This window comes from Dreissena polymorpha, unplaced genomic scaffold, assembly GCF_020536995.1.
Source record: "Dreissena polymorpha isolate Duluth1 unplaced genomic scaffold, UMN_Dpol_1.0 chrUn014, whole genome shotgun sequence".
NCBI classification, from domain to species: domain Eukaryota; kingdom Metazoa; phylum Mollusca; class Bivalvia; order Myida; family Dreissenidae; genus Dreissena; species Dreissena polymorpha.
The window spans coordinates 178,294-197,799 of record NW_026273328.1 but is presented as its reverse complement, the minus strand read 5'-3'; the positions used below and the strand labels follow the sequence as shown (position 1 = coordinate 197,799).

The 19,506-nt window shown below is 34.3% G+C and overlaps 1 protein-coding gene across 3 annotated transcripts in view; it reads right to left on the bottom strand.

The window, feature by feature from the left end:
• The window catches only part of LOC127863538 (chloride channel protein 2-like), a 56,099-nt gene extending 37,945 nt beyond the window's left edge, over window positions 1-18,154 (bottom strand). For 2 of the 3 annotated variants that reach the window (XM_052403086.1, XM_052403088.1), the window contains exons 1-5: window positions 17,994-18,154; window positions 17,501-17,642; window positions 12,464-12,586; window positions 3,613-3,708; window positions 2,266-2,395 (exon numbers count right to left, since the gene is read on the bottom strand). In XM_052403086.1, the coding sequence (XP_052259046.1) occupies window positions 2,266-2,395; window positions 3,613-3,708; window positions 12,464-12,586; window positions 17,501-17,569 (418 nt within the window). In that variant the 5' untranslated portion in view covers window positions 17,570-17,642; window positions 17,994-18,154. Of the gene's footprint in view, window positions 1-2,265; window positions 2,396-3,612; window positions 3,709-12,463; window positions 12,587-17,500; window positions 17,643-17,859 lie in introns of all 3 variants that reach the window. The other variant, XM_052403087.1, reaches the window with a different exon arrangement.
• Between the last annotated feature and the right edge of the window lie 1,352 nt (window positions 18,155-19,506).

The following is a 19,506-nucleotide window of genomic DNA, read 5'->3' as shown; positions in this document are numbered from 1 at the left end:
ACCCTTTACTACTAAGATACGTATTTAGGGACCGTACCGACCTATCTGTATTGAATTTTACTTTGCCCTTAACCCTTTACCACTGAGATACCTATATTAGGACCGTACTACCCTATCTGTAATGAATTTAACTTTGCTCTTAACTATTTACCACTGAGACACGTATTTTGGGACCGTACCACCCTATCGGTAATGAATTTCACTTTGTTTTTAACCCTTTACCACTGAGATACGTATTTTGTGACCATACCACCATATCTGTAATGAATCTCTGTTTGTTCTTAAATGTCTGTATAACCGGTATAATAATGTTAGGAATGCATTAATTTGAAAATATCATAGAATCCGACTAAATATGTTCAAGTTTTTTAAACTAGTGAATAGTTAGAGAAAAACTGTATTTATAAAGCTAGCCATTTTTAGTTTAACATGTTTAAAAAAAAACGTGTATATGTAGTGTAAAATAATAATACATGTTTTTACAAAGCAAATAAGGTCGGAATTATGTAATTTGTGCATCAATTCTAAAACTGCACATATAACATTGTGTGATCACTATATATTAACCTCATCCATGTGACATTCTCACGAAACATGTTCCCGAAATATGTTTATTTCCTGTTTATTTAGATTAACTACTCTTTAAAATGGTATGTGTTTTGTGTGTACTTCAACGCTTGCTGTTATTTTTTATGTATGTTAACGACGATGAGCTTCATATGATTAAACAAATAATTCTGTTCTGTACATTTTCTATCAGGGTCCAGTTGCTCAAAACACATGACGTCTTAACGGACCGTTTTATGTTAACACGCGAGTTAAAATCAGCTTTTTTTATATAAAAAACAAGATATTATGTAAGATAGTATATGAGATTAAACGGTTTCATTATCTAAATCGTGCTTTGAGAAACTGGGCCAAACTGAGTCAAATGATGCTTTGAGCAACTGGGCCGAACTGAGTAGATGCATGTCTGAGTGCAACTGACCATTACATTCGCGCAATTGGGTAAATTACCATGTATACCCGTAGAAAACCATGGATTCACTAAACAGCATTTTATACAGTTTCGATATATTAAGAAAGCAGATTATTATGTGTTTTTAATTGTTGGCTCTATCATTGCAAGCAAGATTTAGCAAAGCTGTGAAATTGTTTTTATTTTAATGCAGAACAATTTAAATAAATCACAATACAATTATTGTACATTGATTTATTGCTTTTATTTCTACATAATTGTGATTTTCAGACACTTTAATGTTGGTCTCTGAATTTGTGGACACCTGTAATTTTTGAATAGTTTTCTAACTAAATTGTCCGGCACGAAAAAAAACTTATTATTTGTTAGTGTCCAAAAACTTACGGTAATCTCTTGTTAAGTTGTAATTCCTTGCTTGAAAATTTCCGTGCACAGTTTTAGATTTCATGGTTTTACATTCGCAAGTAAGCAGTTATTGTTTGTGCATACTAGTTTAAGTCTCAGCAAAAGTTTGTAAGTATGAATAATTTATGGTGAAAGACTGTATGATTTAACACATATTGTTTTATCTGAAATATATTTTTGATTAAGCTACCCGGTTAAAAAGAGCTGGATTCAAAAGTGAGCAAAATTTAGGATTGCACATTCTAATCTGGTACAACTCTTAAAGCACTTGCTTTGTATTAAGCCCATTTCATTGGGAAAGGATCATTTTGAACTGGTCATGATGTCGAAATCACTGCCTACACCAAACACTTCGGCGACTTAGATGTTAAAGCTCCTTTGTTGGAACAAGATGGCCATATTCAAGACCATGAGCATTCTATTGATGCTGTCTCATAATTTGTCTGTATACATTTAACTGTCATCTATGATGTGAGCATTCCACTGGATTTTAATAGACCTACAATTGTGAATATTGATGCAAACACGTTGCATATTGCACATGTTTTACAAGTGCAAATAGTGTGACTGGCGATACATGTTTTCAATACATTATTTTGCACAGCAAAATGTATTTATTCAAATCAAATATTACAGACAAAAACACATGTAATCATTTAAAAAAAATTTAAGGCATGAAACGAAACTAAATATGTCCATAGCAATGTACCAGACAAAAATGTGCCCTATTTATGTTAAGTAAAAGTACAATTAAGGTAATACACGTCCTTGGTTACCAGTTTCTAATTAACATATTTTTTCATTAATAATTATTCAATTTACACTGTCTTTATAATGTGTGGATGATTTAATGAATTAAATAAAAGAATAAAAGTACTTACACCAACATGATACAAGTATCTTTGTCTCCGTGGGTTCACTCTTGTCGATGTCACTTTTATCTTTAGATTTTAATAGCTTCGCTTGGAATTTACCAACACTGCCCAGGTCTTTTCTGTATTGCCCATATATCTAAACAATCAAGAAATATGCTTAAATCATGACACAAATCGTTGAAAACAGCAATGAAATCGTATGTGCCGGTAGTAACAATAACACAAACTGGGCTTAACCCTTTCAGTGCTGGAACCGAATTTTTAAGGCCTTTGCAAACAGTTTGGATCCAGATGAGACGCCACAGAACGTGGCGTCTTATCAGGATCCAAACTGTTTGCTATTCTGATAGTATTCTTTGAAAAAAATCGAAGAAAATGCTAATTTTACAAATTCAGCAGACGACATTTAAGCACACGACAAATTTCCTAGCATGCAATCGTATGTGCCGGTGGTAACAATAACTACTTGACTACTATCAATTGTAGTGATGTTAATTTTTTGCTGATAAATTATTGAATTAGCTTTCGAAAACAATCGGTGTAAAGTTGATTCGTTAAAAAGTGATCGAGTTACATGGTTTACAGTAAAGATGGTGTAGATTTTCGGCTAAGTTGCACTCCTTGTTTCTATTATAGCATGTCTATAAAAAATACTAATGGCTTCCCTCCTTTGATGCGGACTGCACATGCTTATCTGGGATGACACTTTAGGCACACAAATTAAACCATCTTTTCACAGAGCACAGCTCATATAAATTACATAGTTATATGAATGCTTAAAGTATTTGCAGCTGGATAACACTGACATTATTTAAATTAATACATCAACATTTCTGGTGAACGTTTTGAGAATAATAATAAAAAAATTAGGGGAGGGGGCATCTGTTAAGTAATATAAAGCATGGGTTGGCCGAGCATTAAGGGATCTGGTTGAATTGGGTGCTTAGCGCAGGTGGCTGCAAAAGCCAGGTGACCACTTTTTAGATGGTTTGTGACTAATAATATAGTACATGCATTCACTTTCAGAGATAAAAAAGGCTTAGAAATCCTTCTTTGTACACAAACATGATTTCATTCAAACAATCACACTCAGCACAACTTATCTTAAATAAGTAAAACATACAGGGTCGATGATTTAAACCACAAACAAAAATTCATTCTAAATCAAAACAATCTCATCATATTTCATCATGCTTATAACTCACTGATCTGCTGGAAGAGTTCGCTCTTTGGTGAATCACTAATAAGCGAGCATTTAAAGAGCAATTATTGTTTACATATGTGTAATATAGATAATTAAAAAATGGATTAAACAAGCGATGTCTTTATTTAATAAATTCCAAATGATTTCACCAATGTTTCCTCGTAGCGTAACTTTTGGTTGTGGTACATTAGTGCGTCTTGTGTCAGCTTATTGGTTGATACTGCTTCGTATTCAGCCGCAACGTTCTGAAACAATCGGAGAATAGCCGACAAACCCTGTCATTTTCAACTTTCTTCATCCCTACTCGGCCAAAAATGGTTGCACCGGCAACATGTAACATGCATTCAAGTATTTTGAAGATTTCCTTGTTATCATCCGATTCAAACAAAACTTCTCAACACCTTAGTATGTATATTATCAAAGAATGCGGCATTTAATAATAAGGCCGTTACGGCAATCATATGCTAAAATAACACAAACAAGATCAATGTTAACATGGCCATCCCCGCCGAAATGTGTTTGCTTTAGTGAGAACATTTGTTTTAGAGAGTAGAATAATATTTGTAAAACATGGCACCTGAGTCATCTGTGACAAAACGGATACAAATTTACTTTGAAATTTAATAAAGGGAAAATTCAAAAACTACGGCCGATAGATTTATGGTTCATGTTCACTGCACTTCTCCTAGTTACCATAATAATGCCATAATAATGTATAAGTCTTGTTTCAAGTAAATCCCTTCAGTAGATTTAGAGTTATGCGCGGGATAAAACTTTGCTTTGAAATTGAATAAAGGGAGATAATACAAAATTAAGGTAGCTATAGTTATGTTTCGTAGTCAATGCACATCTCCTACTTGCCAACTGTTTATATTTCAAGTTTCAAGTAAATCCCTTCAGTAGATTTAGAGTTATGCTCTGGACAAAAATTTACTTTAACATTAAGTAAAGGGAGAATTCAAAAACAAAGGTAGATATAGTTATGGTTCTTGGTCACTGCACTTCTCCTAGTTGCCATCTGTTTATATTGTAAGTTTAAAGTAAATCCATTGACAAGATTTGGAGTTATGCTCAGGACAAAACTTTACTTTTAAATTAAATAAAGGGAGATTATTAAAAAATAATGTAGATAGATTAATTGTTCTTAGTCACTGCATCTTTTCTACATGCCATCTGTTTACATTTCAAGTTTCACGTAAATCCCTTCAGCAGATTTAGAGTTATGCTCCGGACAAAAATTTACGTTGAACTAATATAAAGGGAAATAATTAAAAAACTAAGGTAGATAGAGTTATTGTTCCTGGTCACTGCACTTCTCATACTTGCCATCTGTTTATATTCTAAGCTTAAAGTAAATCCATTGAAAACATTTGGAGTAATGCTCCGGAGAACAATTTACTTTGAAATTAAATAAAGTGCGATAATTCACAAATTACGGTTGATAGAGTTATGGTATGTAGTCACTGAACTTCTCATACTTGCCGTGTGTTTATATTTCAAGTTTCAAGTAAATCCCTCAGTAGATTTAGAGTTATGCTCCGGACAAAAAATTACTTTGAACTAATATAAAGGGAGATAATTCAAAAACAAAGGTAGATAGAGCTATGTTTCTTCGTCTCTGCACTTCTCCTAGTTGCCATCTGTTTATATTTACGTTTAAAGTATATCAATTGAGAAGATTTTGAGATATGATCTGGAAAAAGTTTCGGACGGAAGGACGGACGGGTAGAAGGACGGAGACTATTACTATATCCCCGTAATAAACCAATAGACACTATAACATCAGAGAACAAGACAAAAGCGCAGTTCAATTTGAGTGTTAACTTGTTCGCATCTTGAAATGACTGCCTCAAGACCGCTAAACACAGGTGAAAGTGACTTTTGCTGTGAAATATTTTGACATCTGGCCGCTTTTTGACCTTGGCATATTTGGGAAACCTCATCGAGCTTGTTTCAAGATGATTGGAGCAAATATGTGACTCCAAGAGTGTTATCACTTAGGTTTTAATATAGCCATTTAAGGAAAACTGCCCCCCCAGCGGTCATGTTTTTCAACAAACCTGAACCTTTTTGTACTTGGCCAAGATATAATGTTATTAAATTGTTTACCAAGATTGGACACAAATGTGACTGCTTGAATCTTCAAAGGAACCACTTTAGAACGCAGCTAAGATACCATAAAACCATATATTTAGACAAAGTTTCATGAGGATTGAACAACAAGAGGGCCATGATGGCCCTGTATCGCTCCACTGCTGAAAAAAGGCTGAAACAAATATCCACTGCATGTGAAAATACTTAAATATAGGCCCTATTTAAGCACATGTACACTTTTGTGACCCCCTGGGCTTTGTAAAATGTAATCCCAGGGGCATAATTTGAGCAAACTTTGTAGAGGACTACTATATCTCACTACATGTACCTACAAAATATGGTAGCCCTAAGTCTTAGAGTTAAGGACAAGAATATTTTTAAAGTTTTCACAAAATAGGCAAGATATAGGCGTATATAATGTTTAAAATTTTGTGACCCTCGGGTCAGGGTAAAATTTGACCCAAAGGGCATAAATTGAACAAACTTGGTAGAGGATTATAAGATGTTACTGCTTACCAAATTTGGCAGCCATAGTCTGAATGGTTTTCGACAAGAAGGTTTTTAAAGATTTCACAAAATCGGCGCTTTAAAAGCGCTTATGCAATTTTGTGACCCCACCCAGGACAGAGTCAAAGAGGCATTACTTAAATAAGTTTGGTAGAGGTTTATTAGATGTCACGACAAACCAAATTTGGTAGCCCTAGGCCCAATGGTTATGGACAAGTAGAGTTGTCAAGTGTTCACAAAATAGGCCCCATATAAGCGTATGTTCAGTTTTGTGACCCCCAAGGCAGGGTCAAATTTGACCCAAGGGGCATACTTTGAACAAACTTGGTAGAGAACTATTAGATGTCACTACATACTTAATTTGGTAGCCCTACGCCTTATGGTTAAGGACGGGAAGATTTTTAAAGTTTTCACAAAATATGCACTATATAAGCATATAATCGATTTTGTGGCCCCAAGGGCAGGGTCAAATTTGTCTCCTGGGGCATAATATGAACAAACTAAGTGGAGGACTATACGATGTCACTACATACCAAATTGTGTAGCCCTAGGCCTAATGGTTATGGACAATATATTTATTTAACGTTTTCACAAAATAGGCATTATACATGTATAAGCATATGTTCAATTTTGTGACCCCCGGGGCAGGTTCAAATTTAACCCCAGGGATAAAATTTGAACAAATTTGGTAGAAGACTATAAGATGTCACTACATACCAAAATTAATAGCCCTAGGCCGGATTGATAGACAAGAGATTTTTTGAAGTTTTCACAAAATAGGCCTTATATAAGCATATGTTCAATTTTGTGATCCCCCGGGGCAGGGTCAAATTTGACCCCAGGGGCATAATTTGAACAAACTTGGTAGAGAACTATAAGATTTCACTATATACCAAATTTGGTAGCCCTAGGCCCAATGTTTATGGACAAGAGATTTTTAAAGGTATCACAAAATAGACTCCATATAAGCGCATGTTCAACTTTGTGATCCCCCAGGGCAGGGTCAAATTTCACCCCAGGGGCATAATTTTAGCAAACTTTGTAGACAACTATAAGATGTCACTACGTACCAAATTTGGAAGCCCTAATCCCAATGGTTATGGACAGAAAGATTTTTAAAGTTTTCACAAAATAAGCCCTTTATAAGCATATATTCAATTTTGTGACCCCCGGGGTAGTTTCAAATTTGACCCCAGGGGCATAATTTGAACAAATTAAGAAGAGAACTATTACATTTCACTACATACCAAATTTGGTAGCCCTATGCCATACGGATATGGCCAAGGAGATTTTTAAAGTTGTCCCACAATAAGCCTTATATAAGCATATGTTCAATTTAATGACCTTCGGGGCAGGGTCAAACTTGACCCCAGGGGCATAATTTGAGCAAACTTTGTAGAGGAGTATAAGATGTCACTACATACAAATTTTAGTAGCCCTAGGCCCAATGTTTATGGACAAGAAGATTTTTTAAGTTTTCAAAAATAAGACCTTTATAAGCATATATTCAATTGTGTGACCCCCGGGGCTGTTTTAAATTTGACCCCAGGGGCATAATTTGAAGAAACTAAGATAAGAACTATTACATGACACTACATACCAAATTTGGTAGCCCTATGCCATACAGTTATGTTCAAGAAGATGTTTAAAGTTTTCACAAAATAGGCCTTATATAAGCAAATGTGCAATTGTGTGACCCTCGGGCAGGATTAAATTTGACCCCAGGTGCATAATTTTAAGAAATTTGGTAGAGGACTATAAGATGTCACTACATTCCGAATTTGGTAGCCCTAGGCCCAATGGTTATGGACATAAAGATTTTGAAAGTTTTCACACAATAGACCTTATATAAGCATATGTTCAATTTTGTGACCCCCGGGACAGTGTCAAATTTGACCCCAGGTGCATAATTTTAAAAAATTTGGTAGAGGACTATTAGATGTATCTACATACCAAATTCTTTAGCCCTAGGCCCAATGGTTATGGACAAAAAGATTTTGAAAGTTTTCACAAAATAGGCCTGATATAAGCATATGTTCAATTTTGTGACCCCCGGGGCAGGGTCAAATTTGACCCTAGGGGTATAATTTAAAGAAATTTAGTAGTGGACTATTAGATGTTTCTACATACCAAATTTGATAGCCCTAGGCCCAATGGTTATGGATGAGAGAATTTTTAAAGTTTTCACAAAATAGGCCTTATATAAGCATATGTTCAATTGTGTGACCCTCGGAGCAGGGTCAAATTTGAGCCCAGGGGCATTTTTTGAAGATATTTGGTAGAGGACTATTAGATGTCTCTACATACCAAATTTGATAGCCCTAGGCCCAATGGTTATGGACGAGAAGAGTTTGAAAGTATTCACAAAATAGGCCTTATATAAGCAAATTTTCATTTTTGCGACCCCCGGGGCAGGGTCAAATTTGACCCCAAGGGCATAATTTGAACAAATTTGAAAGAGGTTTACCCCAGGAACATTCCTGAGAAATTTCATCAGAATTGGACCAGAAGTTTAGGAGAAGAAGATGTTTTAAGTAAAAGTTAACGCACGCATGCACGCACGGACGCACGCACGTCGGACACAGGACCATGACATAAGCCCCGTTGGCCTCTGGCCAGTGGAGCTAAAAATGTGACTTGTTTAGTATTAAAAAGCCTTTTTTTCATTTTACATAGTGACCTACCTTTTGACCACACTCAACCAATATATAATAAGAACAAATCTTCTCGCCAAGTTGAATGAAGCTTTGGCAATAAATGTGAATATTAACAAGTCAAATGGTAAAGACAGACAACGCACTACAGGCGAACGAGGATCTAAAACTTTAGCCATGAGCATGTTGGGCGCACGTGAGCTAAACTAGGTGAATATTAACAAGATAGGGATTTAGCTCAAGCAGAATGGCTACCCCCTTCCTATCGAAGCCACAAATTGTGCAACAAATGTGTTAAGTGGAGCTATTTTTATATCATTATTTAATGCCTAAAGTCAACAGATGAGCAGTGTTAAATACATCAAGTTGTCAGACATAAAAGGAGTATGCAAGATTTTGTCAAATATTTATGAGTTTATATAAAATGTGTAAAAAAAACGTATTATACATATATTTCAATACAAATTAAAATAAAAGTTAAGAAGAACATGTGTCAAAAAAAAGCGAAATAAGCCAGATAATTCTGAAATTAAAAATGTATGTACAGTCGAATTCGCCAGCATCATGCATGTACGATGTGAATCTCAATTTAGTTAAAGTGGAGATTCGTTCATACGACACAAAGACACAATTTTGTTTCCTAACAAATAGGAGTAAAAGTGTCGACATCGGCTTTAGACAGCCAGTTAAGACATTTACTGAAGAAAATAATATTTGATTTCTATTAACATATACAGATTGTTAATTTATGTTATTTAGCATTCCTAGGCAATATTCAAATGTTGGTTTAAGATTGCAAGAATTACTTGTTGACATAGAAATCGTGCAAACTCCCTTTAATCAGGTATGTATATTAACCTACATACCTGTTTTAATAGAATTTGATAGTGTCTTATTATTTTTTGAGTCCAGGCCACGCGTCCATCGCACATGTTTCAATTACCCTCCAACCAAACAATGCATACATGTTCTACATAGATATACAACTTGGGCTGCCTTGTTTAAACTTATTGCACTTGTTACTGTCATAGTTATATGCATTCTTTTCTTGTTATCATCCTTGACCGTAATCAACGTTTTTTTGTAGTTTAATTGTCAGCATATTTAGGTAGTCATGAATATGAGAGGGATTCCTAAAGTACATTTTGTATTTGGGCTTTTTAAAATGAAACCAACAACTATATTATGTATTATTTTATATTCAAATATTTGTTAAATGCATTTTTGCTGAAAATATGAAGGAATGTGCAATATTTAATGGGACTCCTATTGTTTTCTTTTGGACTCCTATTTTTGCAAGAAAGGATTCCTATATATGACTCCGGTTTTAAAATCATAGTCAGACCCTTGTAGCAGGAAAAATCATGTATTTCAAGTATAAAATGACTTCACTACTGAACAAATCAGTCCAGATAGCTGAGTGGTTTAGGCCGTCTAGAATTTTTCGGGTCCTACTAGGGAACCAAATCTTCCGTTTTCTTTCCTTTATTCTATTGTTGCCTGACACAATTACAATAATGCAACATTCTGTGAACAAATCCCCTTACAGTAATGAACTTTAATACTTGTCCTTATTTTTAAATCATTTTGTTCATTAAATGTTCATTCATGTGCTCTCCAAAACAGGTCAGTTTAGCCATTATTTTTTGCTTTTTGAATTGTTTTGCAAGTTCAGAGCCACATACCCCCACCGAAAATAATGACTGTTAAAGGGACTCTTTCACATAGCTGTCTACTTTAAAAAAATGTCATTAAACGTTTTCACTAACAAATCTATAAAGATTTTCATAGTTAAACTAATAAACTAATTATTATAGCAAGAAAAAAGGTCGAATAAAAAATATTGCCAACATGCTACCACTGTGCTACACAGCCTCTTGATTTCGTCAGGGAAGTCTAACCGGTATGTACTAAGCTCCATTTGTCATTGTGGGCTCGAGTACTACCTAAAGGTATCCCGGCTACTCTTAAGTATATTTAAATGTACCCCGGGTACTGAAATTATACTAAAGTGTACCTGAGAATTATAATGCTAAATTGGTTTTTGTCTGCTATTTTTTACAAATTTATTATGTTCATATATTTCAATATTTTGTAAAATATCCTCTATATTATTGAAACCCATACTCATAAAAGCATGTTGAACTTGAGGCAGTTTTTGTTCAAAGAGAATGTGCTTTTGTATGCCCTAGCAGATCTTATCAGATTTTTGGTGGAAATAAAACTCAGGTTCATTCTATGCTAACCAGATACGTTTAAGTATATTTTCTGTACGCACGGTACATTTAAGTATACTAAAGAGTTACCGGGGAACATTTAAGTAGTATCCTATCCAGCAATGACCAATCCAGGGTATTTTTAAACACAAAGAATCTAAAGATTCTTCCAAATTACCAAGGTAAACTGTTACAAACGCTTGATAATTTTATTGATTTCCAAAGATGACTATCCGTTATTTAATTAATATTTTAAACATTAAAATAGTAATTGAAAAATATGTAATAAATGTACAAAATTGATTTCATTTAATCCCAAACACAAAAAGAAAGGCACAAGATATGTAGTTTTTAACCCTGACTGGCTGTGATATTATGTACTGCGAGTCAAATGATGCTGCTAGATAAAAGTCATAAAGATGACTAGTATCCTTCAGACAGTCCACAGTTGTTTTACTTTGCTTTTCATGGTAGTAAATTAAATTGTAATTAGCAAAAATAAAAAATATATACCTTAATAAAAAATATGTTTTCTATATAATTGAAATATAATATACTTCTATACATCACAAAAAAGCCCAGATTATAACATAATTCCTCTACAGAATCTCTCTTGCAAAAGAAATATGCCTTAATAATTAACATAAAGACCAAAACTAAATAGTTTCTTAAAATATTCATTATGTTTAAATCTCAAAAATAAAAAAAAAATCAGTCTGACGCCCTGCAAACACTTGACGGCGTAAATTAAAATTTATAGGACTATATCTTATATATTTTGCACAGGTTGTTTTTTTGTAAACAAATACTTAAAATTAAAAAATATACGTGTTTTAAATATTAAAGCTACAGAAGTGAGATGCACTCAATGTCTATATGTTGATTTTTTTTGTTTTGGAGGGAGAGGGGCTTCAATTGGACAATTTCAAATTTCGGAAAAATATATATTGGTTTCCTATGGGAATAATACCATATAACCAACCCAATGCAAAAAATGCTGTTAAGGATGTAAATAAAAACTGAAAAAAATTAAAGTGTATCTATATTGTTAATTTAAGTATACAAATAACAAAAGTACACTTAAATAATCTAGCTTATGGTTGGATTTAATCTGTATTGGTAAATATCCGACCAATTCAAAATGTGCAGGTAATGTATGTTGGGCTGGAGTTTTCAGGAAGTCTGGAGTTGTGGACCTCCAAAGAGAAGTAGCTTTGAAATGATTATTATCTACATTAAACTAAATGAATAACCAATAATTTACACACTGTTTACAATAACTGATAAAGTAAGCGCAACAAGATATTCATAAAAGGATGTTTAATCTCAAAATGGCGTCATGACCAATGTAAACATCACTCTCCACCCACTCGTTTAACGCCGAACAACTTGTCTTGGGTACGTGTCAACAGTTAAACTGTAAACATTTGCTAGTAACTTATTATTTGAAAAACATATGGTATCGAACAGCTTGAAATACTTCATTTATCAAGCTAAGTCCTCATTGAAGTAATCGCAAATAATCTCACCAGTGTTTGTTCATAGCCGAATTTCTGTTTGTCGGCCATATTGTTATTGTTGTTGTCTTCCGGTCTTAGCTCATTGGTCGATACACGCCTGGATTCAGGCCCAGGACTCTGATCCGCATAATTCTGAAATAAACGGAAATATCATTTTAACATGGAAGCATGCGCAACTAAACATGAAAAACCGACGTTATTTTATACAAAGCGGCCCCCAAAATATACACTTTTATGCAGGGACCTATACAAACACAGGGATTAGCAACCTAGCGATATCACATTTCAGTGCGCAAAAATAAACCGGTGCGCGAGATTTGATAATCTCGATCGATAAAACGATTTCTGTATCGACAATGCGTCTAAGTGATATCGATTGCGAGAGATTTCGCTCATTTATGGTGTAAGTTGTTTCGTAATATTCGACTTTTGTTATTAAATAAAAAAAACACATAATCGTTCATTTTTGCCTTGTTTGTCTTGCTAAAAATAATTAGTCTTATTAACACGCAATATACTAAACGGAACCCATATACCGGATGCGTTGACGAGTAAAAATATCATATGCTTCTCAGGGTTTCAATTGCCTTTTGTATATCGCATGTATGTGCATGTACCAAAGACCGGCTTTTAAATCAATTACAAATGTTACTCTGTTGTGTGTAAACTATCGACATTATCAACGCCTGGCAATTGCATACAATTTAAAAAGTGTAATTGTTCTGTATCACCCGAGACAATGCAGTTTTGCATGCCATTTTATTAATCTGTTGGAATCCTTTTGAACATGATATCCATGATATTACTGACAGTCTATTGGTGCTTTTGTGTTCAACTATTGAACAACAATCAGCACAATTTGAAGGCAAGATAATTAAGAAAAGTCGTCAAACGGTTTATCTTTTATTTTTCAGTATAAATCAGTAAATCACTGAAACATACACATTATTACATGCATGATAGGAAAACTTAGTATATTTAAATTTTATGAGTATATTTAACAATACATTCATTTTACAAAGTGTAATGAGCATTAATATTTGTATCAGTTAAGTTAAAGTAAATATTTTAAAAACTCAATAGCATGTGAAAAAATCACATTTTTGAACAATGTTGTGCACAAGTAACTATTTGAAATGTGAAATAGAACTTAATAATATTTATAAAAGAAAATACTAAGGTTTCAGCTGACATGGTGATGCAGTAAATTTATTCAAACCTACAGCAATACACAAAAAGCTAATTAAAATTAAATACCAAATTAACTTGTTTAAAAAAGTTGAGACAAAGTATATTTATCATGAGTTCTGGGAACAAATTTTTATTAACATAATCAAAGATCTTAAAGTGACTTTTGAGTAAAGCAGAGATATTCACTGCTATAATGTGTTCATTTCAACAGTTTAATTAAATCAATTGAATATTTAAAACTAATTCAGATTGAATTTTCTTTTGTCTTTGGCAAGGCTGAAAGTTTGTTAAGTTTGTTGTTGTCACTGCTGTATCAAGTAGACATGAATTGAGTAACATCATCTTAGTGCTGGGATGGTGAAAGGACGTCTCATAAAAAGAAAGGAATCACATTTCGGTGTTGACTCAGTATCAGTAGTCTTGGCCTAGCTGTGATTACCCATGTATGTCAGCACTATTTAAAGTCCTCAAGAAATCAATTTTCTGTATAGATAAAACAACTTTTACTGTTAAAGACTAGTATATCAGATAAGTATTCGCTGCTTTTCACACACTTTCAGGTCATGTTGTAACCAGATTAACATGTTTGTAAATAGCCCCAAAATCCAGTTCTCACAGAGTGTCTAGAAACAACTTCCTCACAAAAAGGCACAGACGCTGATCTAAATGAATTATTTGAACCAAAAGAGATTGTTTCATTTACAAATCAGGATTAAGGTGTTAAAAATAAGGCTAAATATAAGAAGTTGAAGGTAGAGTTTTTTAAACAGAGCCTTATAAAAAGAAAACCGACATACGCAAACAAACGGTAAAATTGCCTCCCTTTGTTCAGCTGATATTGGTTAAACTATACTAAATGACTAAATTGTATTATCTTTGAGCTGATACAAAATAATGCCTTTGCAATACACGCAAATTTAATGTGCACCACACAATGCAGTGAAGTGTAACATTTGCAAAAATTGACAACATGATTTATATAGGGCTAATATCGACTGAGCCGTTCAAAAATAGCTGCGACATATGTTGATCAAATTGATATTGCAACTAAATAAAAAATGACTAAAATTGTATTGTTTTTGAGCTAATACAAAATTATGAATTTGCAAATTATTCAAATTAAATTTGCACCACACGATAGATTGAAATGTGACGTTGGTTAAGATACCAATATGATTAATATAGGGCTAGTATTGATTGAGCCTTTTGAAAAAGCTGTGACATATGTTGATCAAATTGATAGTGGTTACAAAATAATAAAAAATGACAAAAAATATATTTTCTTTGAGCTTATACAAACTTATGAATTTGCTAATAATGTAAATAAAATTGTCACCACACAATCCACTGAAATATTACGTTTGTAAGAATACCTACATGAATAGTGTAGAGATTGATTTAACCGAGACTTTTAAAAAAGCCATGACAAACGTTTATCGGATTATAGAAGTGTATTGAAATTTCATCATATCTGATATATCAAAAAAGTAATACATATAAAAGTGAATAAAACACATAGACGGTAAGTGTAAAATTTTGACAAATACCAAGATTATAAATTAAATGTGGAGCTTGTTTGGACAATTTTATTAATAGACTCTCTTCAAATTGCTTCATAATTAAGAAATAATGACTGGAGCAAGCAGATGATGTCGTTTTTGCGGTCCAAATGTTTATCACAAGTTGCCTCACACTGGTTTTATTAAGTTTCTGTAACTAAACCGATTTAAAAAAAAGAATAACGCTATCTTATGTCAATACAAATGTAATAAGGCAGAACAGTTTTTGTTGTATAGGTCCCTGGTTTATGTCATGCTGAAGTCGTCGAAAATAGCATGACTACAAAATTATACGGACTACAAAAACTCTGATGAGTGTCGAGGAAGATAAAACGAAAGAAATGTATATCCCGGTAACCCAGGACCTATTTGTATAGGTCCCTGATATAACTTTGACAGTCATGAGTGCAATAAGTTGAAACAAGGCAACCCAATTCGTATATCTATATAGAACATGTATACATGTATATATCGGTTGAAACATGTTTGATGGGCGTATAGCCTTGACTAAAACAATTATAAGACACTATCAAATTGTGTTAAAACAAAATGTTCAATCACTTAAAAACACCGATATAACATTGGTCACTAAGGGTTGTAACAGTGGAGGCAAGGGAAGAAGATACTTGGCCACGCACTCAAAATCTGTTTACAGCCGAGGGAAAGTGAAAGGAGCATTCGCGTAGTCAAAACCTTGAGGTCCGTTGCACATCATAAGTAGCTGACGCAACGCATATCAGGGTTATAGCCCATTTATTGCATTTGTTCGATGTAGTTGTCTAACCAAGATTTGACCTTTATTTAATCACAGGCTAATAAAATGTTGGACAAATTGTCCCGCCCGAGTAAATTAATCCTAATATGTCAACAGCTGATTTGAGAGAAATACATAAAACAATTGCACACCCTCCATACATTTTGAGATGAATGAGTACTGCTTATAAATTGTTTACTGATCAGAAGGGAAATCATAACTACTATGTAAAATAATAATATTCATACAAGTTGACACATATTTTAGTCCAGTTACAACTTTTAAACTTAAATTTTTACCCGACGTCGGGCCCGGAAAGTAATCAAGTTTAGATCGACTAAAGATCGGACGGTAAACGCACGGTAATCGCCCGGCGATCACTCGACATCGGATTAATTGTACATGTAACGGAAAAAATCGAAGTATTTCACAGGGACATATACATCGACCGGAGCTTGTCATGATACACGTACAATAAATCCGATATTGGGCGAACGCCGGGCGATTACAGTGAGTTGATCGTCCGATCTTGTTCGACCTCAACTAGATTCCTTCCCGGACCCGACGTCAGGTAAAATTGTAAGTGGGATTTAAAATTAATCCGGAGGCCGTCCAATTCTTCAAAATGACATGGTGTCCGTGCGATCATCGGCCGGGTGCCATCCCGATGAGCAGAAAAATACATCGTCCGCTGATCGGACGTCGATCGGTCTCTATTTGTGACTGAATTATTAAACTGTATCACTCATCGGACGACAGACGGCTCCGAGGTGTCCATTCTTCCCGATGGCTTGAGATCGGAAGCATCGGCCTGCGACCGGATTTTTTGTGAATGAGGCATTACTGTTTCCTGACATGTTAAAATCAAATCGACATAAAACACGACTTGTTTTGAATGATTAAACATATTTTTTTATCAATTCAACTAAAACAATCCAGCAACATACTGCAAAGCTGTCCATTCTAAGAAACACGTTACTTGTCTTCTTACTAAAATAAATATATAGGATACCAACTTCGAAACAATGATACTATTAATAGATATATACATTACGGATTAAACCTTAAAGCGGGAAGTTGTCAATTGGTCAAACTAAAATACACACGATACATTGGTTAAACTCAAAACAATATACTGGTTCTAATACCTAGGTTTTGTAAACCTCAATACCCCAGATGCAAAATGGTCCAAGAGCCCAAGGGAATTTGGTTAAAAGCACTTGAGCCTCGCTCTGTGAAAAGGGGGTTGATGCATGTGCGTAAGGTGTCGTCCATGATTAGCCTGTTTAGTCCACACAGGCTAATCATGGACGACACTTTCCGCCTAAACTGGATGTTTGTTAAGAAGAGACTTTCTAAAACAGAAGATACCATTAAAGCGGAAAGTTTCGTCCCTGATTAGCCTGTGTGGTCTGCACAGGTTAATCTGGGACGATGCTTAACGCACATGCATTAAACCTATTTTCTTAGAGCACGGCCCATGTACATACACTGTGAAATTCACGAAAAAACAGCACGCGCAAAGATGCAAGGATTTCATACCAATGGTTTGAAGTTTCCAAGCGCCGAAGCATCCAACACAATTTGGTTTGAGGTGTGTTTCATTTTCATGACAACGTCGTCCGCACTAGCAATACACAAACTCAGAAGTTCAAAGTTCTCCAAGGAAATTGAGGTTTGAGTTCTGGAACAAATATTCACATGTCAAGAAACGAAAATGCTATTAAGAAAATCTATAGTTTAAAACGCTGTTAATTTTGCCGAAGAATTGAAAATTTATAAAATAAAAATATTATTCATTTTTTGCTCGGTGTGGTGAAAAAAGCAGCACGTTTTATTTTCTATATAGGGTAAAGAGCAGTTTTTGACCATAAAGCAAGTAAAACCAGCATCAACGATACCTAAATATACTTATACTGTCCGCGTTAAAAACAGCAACAAACAAAACACAATCAGTACAGGTTTAGCTCTTGATGATTTTAAAATCTGTGTTTAGTTTTGCATTTAAATACATGAAGCAGAAACATGAGCACACCATTTTCCCATCTTACACTCGCGATCCTTCATTTAAATTATAGCTCTTCGTAAATAATCATAAATAACAAGTGTTTATTTGCTAGTAAAAATCCTGTGTTACGTAGATGCACAAGTGCCGTTGACTTATGTTATCAATCTTGAAAGCGTGACATCTTACTGATTAGGGATACGTCATTCCCACATCAATGTAGTGCAACTTTCAAAAGTTGATAAACGACGCGCCATTCGTCAAATTTCGTGTTCGATATTCGGCAAATTTCGTAAACGATTGTTTAGTTCTGGTTGACTCGAACAGTAAAGTTTATGTGGACATTCCGTAATTAAGCAGAGGCGTATCATCAGCTGTCATTATGCACTTGTTGAGTGTTTGTAATCTATGATCGTCGACTTCGATTTGATATTATACTGGGAGCATTTAATTTCCACGCATGGAATGTTCAACTCTACATATCGCTTAATAACCACTTAGACGTTAACTTTGTTAAATCATCACAGATCCGGAAAATATTGTTTTAATTAACTACAATCCACGTTTCTACACGAATGTTTGTAGTAAACAAATGTATATACAAGATTTATTTAAAATAATAAATATACAATTTGAATCGATCATTGCCACGTGGTATGTAATGTCAGCAAGGATTTGTATTGAGGTATGCTCGGAACTTCTCAAATGATCAGAAGTTGGGGTGTACCATATTAGGCCATTGGAATATTGACCTAAATATGCAAATACACAAAACTACCGTTCTAAAACTGAATTAACGTTACTAGTCTGAAACAAGTAAATAGTACTGTACAGTACTTCTAAAGTTGTAGATTTAGATTTTTGGGTTACGTGCCTTATTCAATTAAGTCGAACAAATACAGTTGCGCTTCTAACTTTCGAAGCAAAAGGATACTATTGTATTTTACCAGGTAGTCACTTCCTAGTATAGGCATCAGCGTCATAAAGGTTGCAAAAAGGTTGCATGTGACATTAAAATCAAATTTCAGATGGTACCTTTTCTTACCCATGGGGCGATAGAATGCAAATTAACATTCACACTTGCATTTTGGAAATATATATCATTTAAATTAAATATCTGAATACCGAATATGGTCAACCGAACAACCGAAGCACAGAAAGGCATGAGCAAACTTGGCCGATATACATAGCAATGGCGAACAAAGAGCCTGGTCGATATACACAGCAACGGCGAACATGGAGCCTGGCTGATATACATACCAAAGGCTATCATTGAGATTTTTTCTGAAATATACACTATATGCTTAGGAAATCAACTTATCTTTAGAAACAATATAAAATAGTGAAACTCCAGCTGCTGGAGCAGTATTTAATTTTCATTAAAAACAATTAGTTGGTCCTTTATTTAAGGCAAGTGACCGATTGCCCAAACAGTACAAAACAGCACAATACAGCACAATACAAACCAACATAAACACAAAATATGAATAAAGCTGGGGTCACCGCCTTGGAATGGTCAATGCAAAGCAAAAAGAGTTTACTA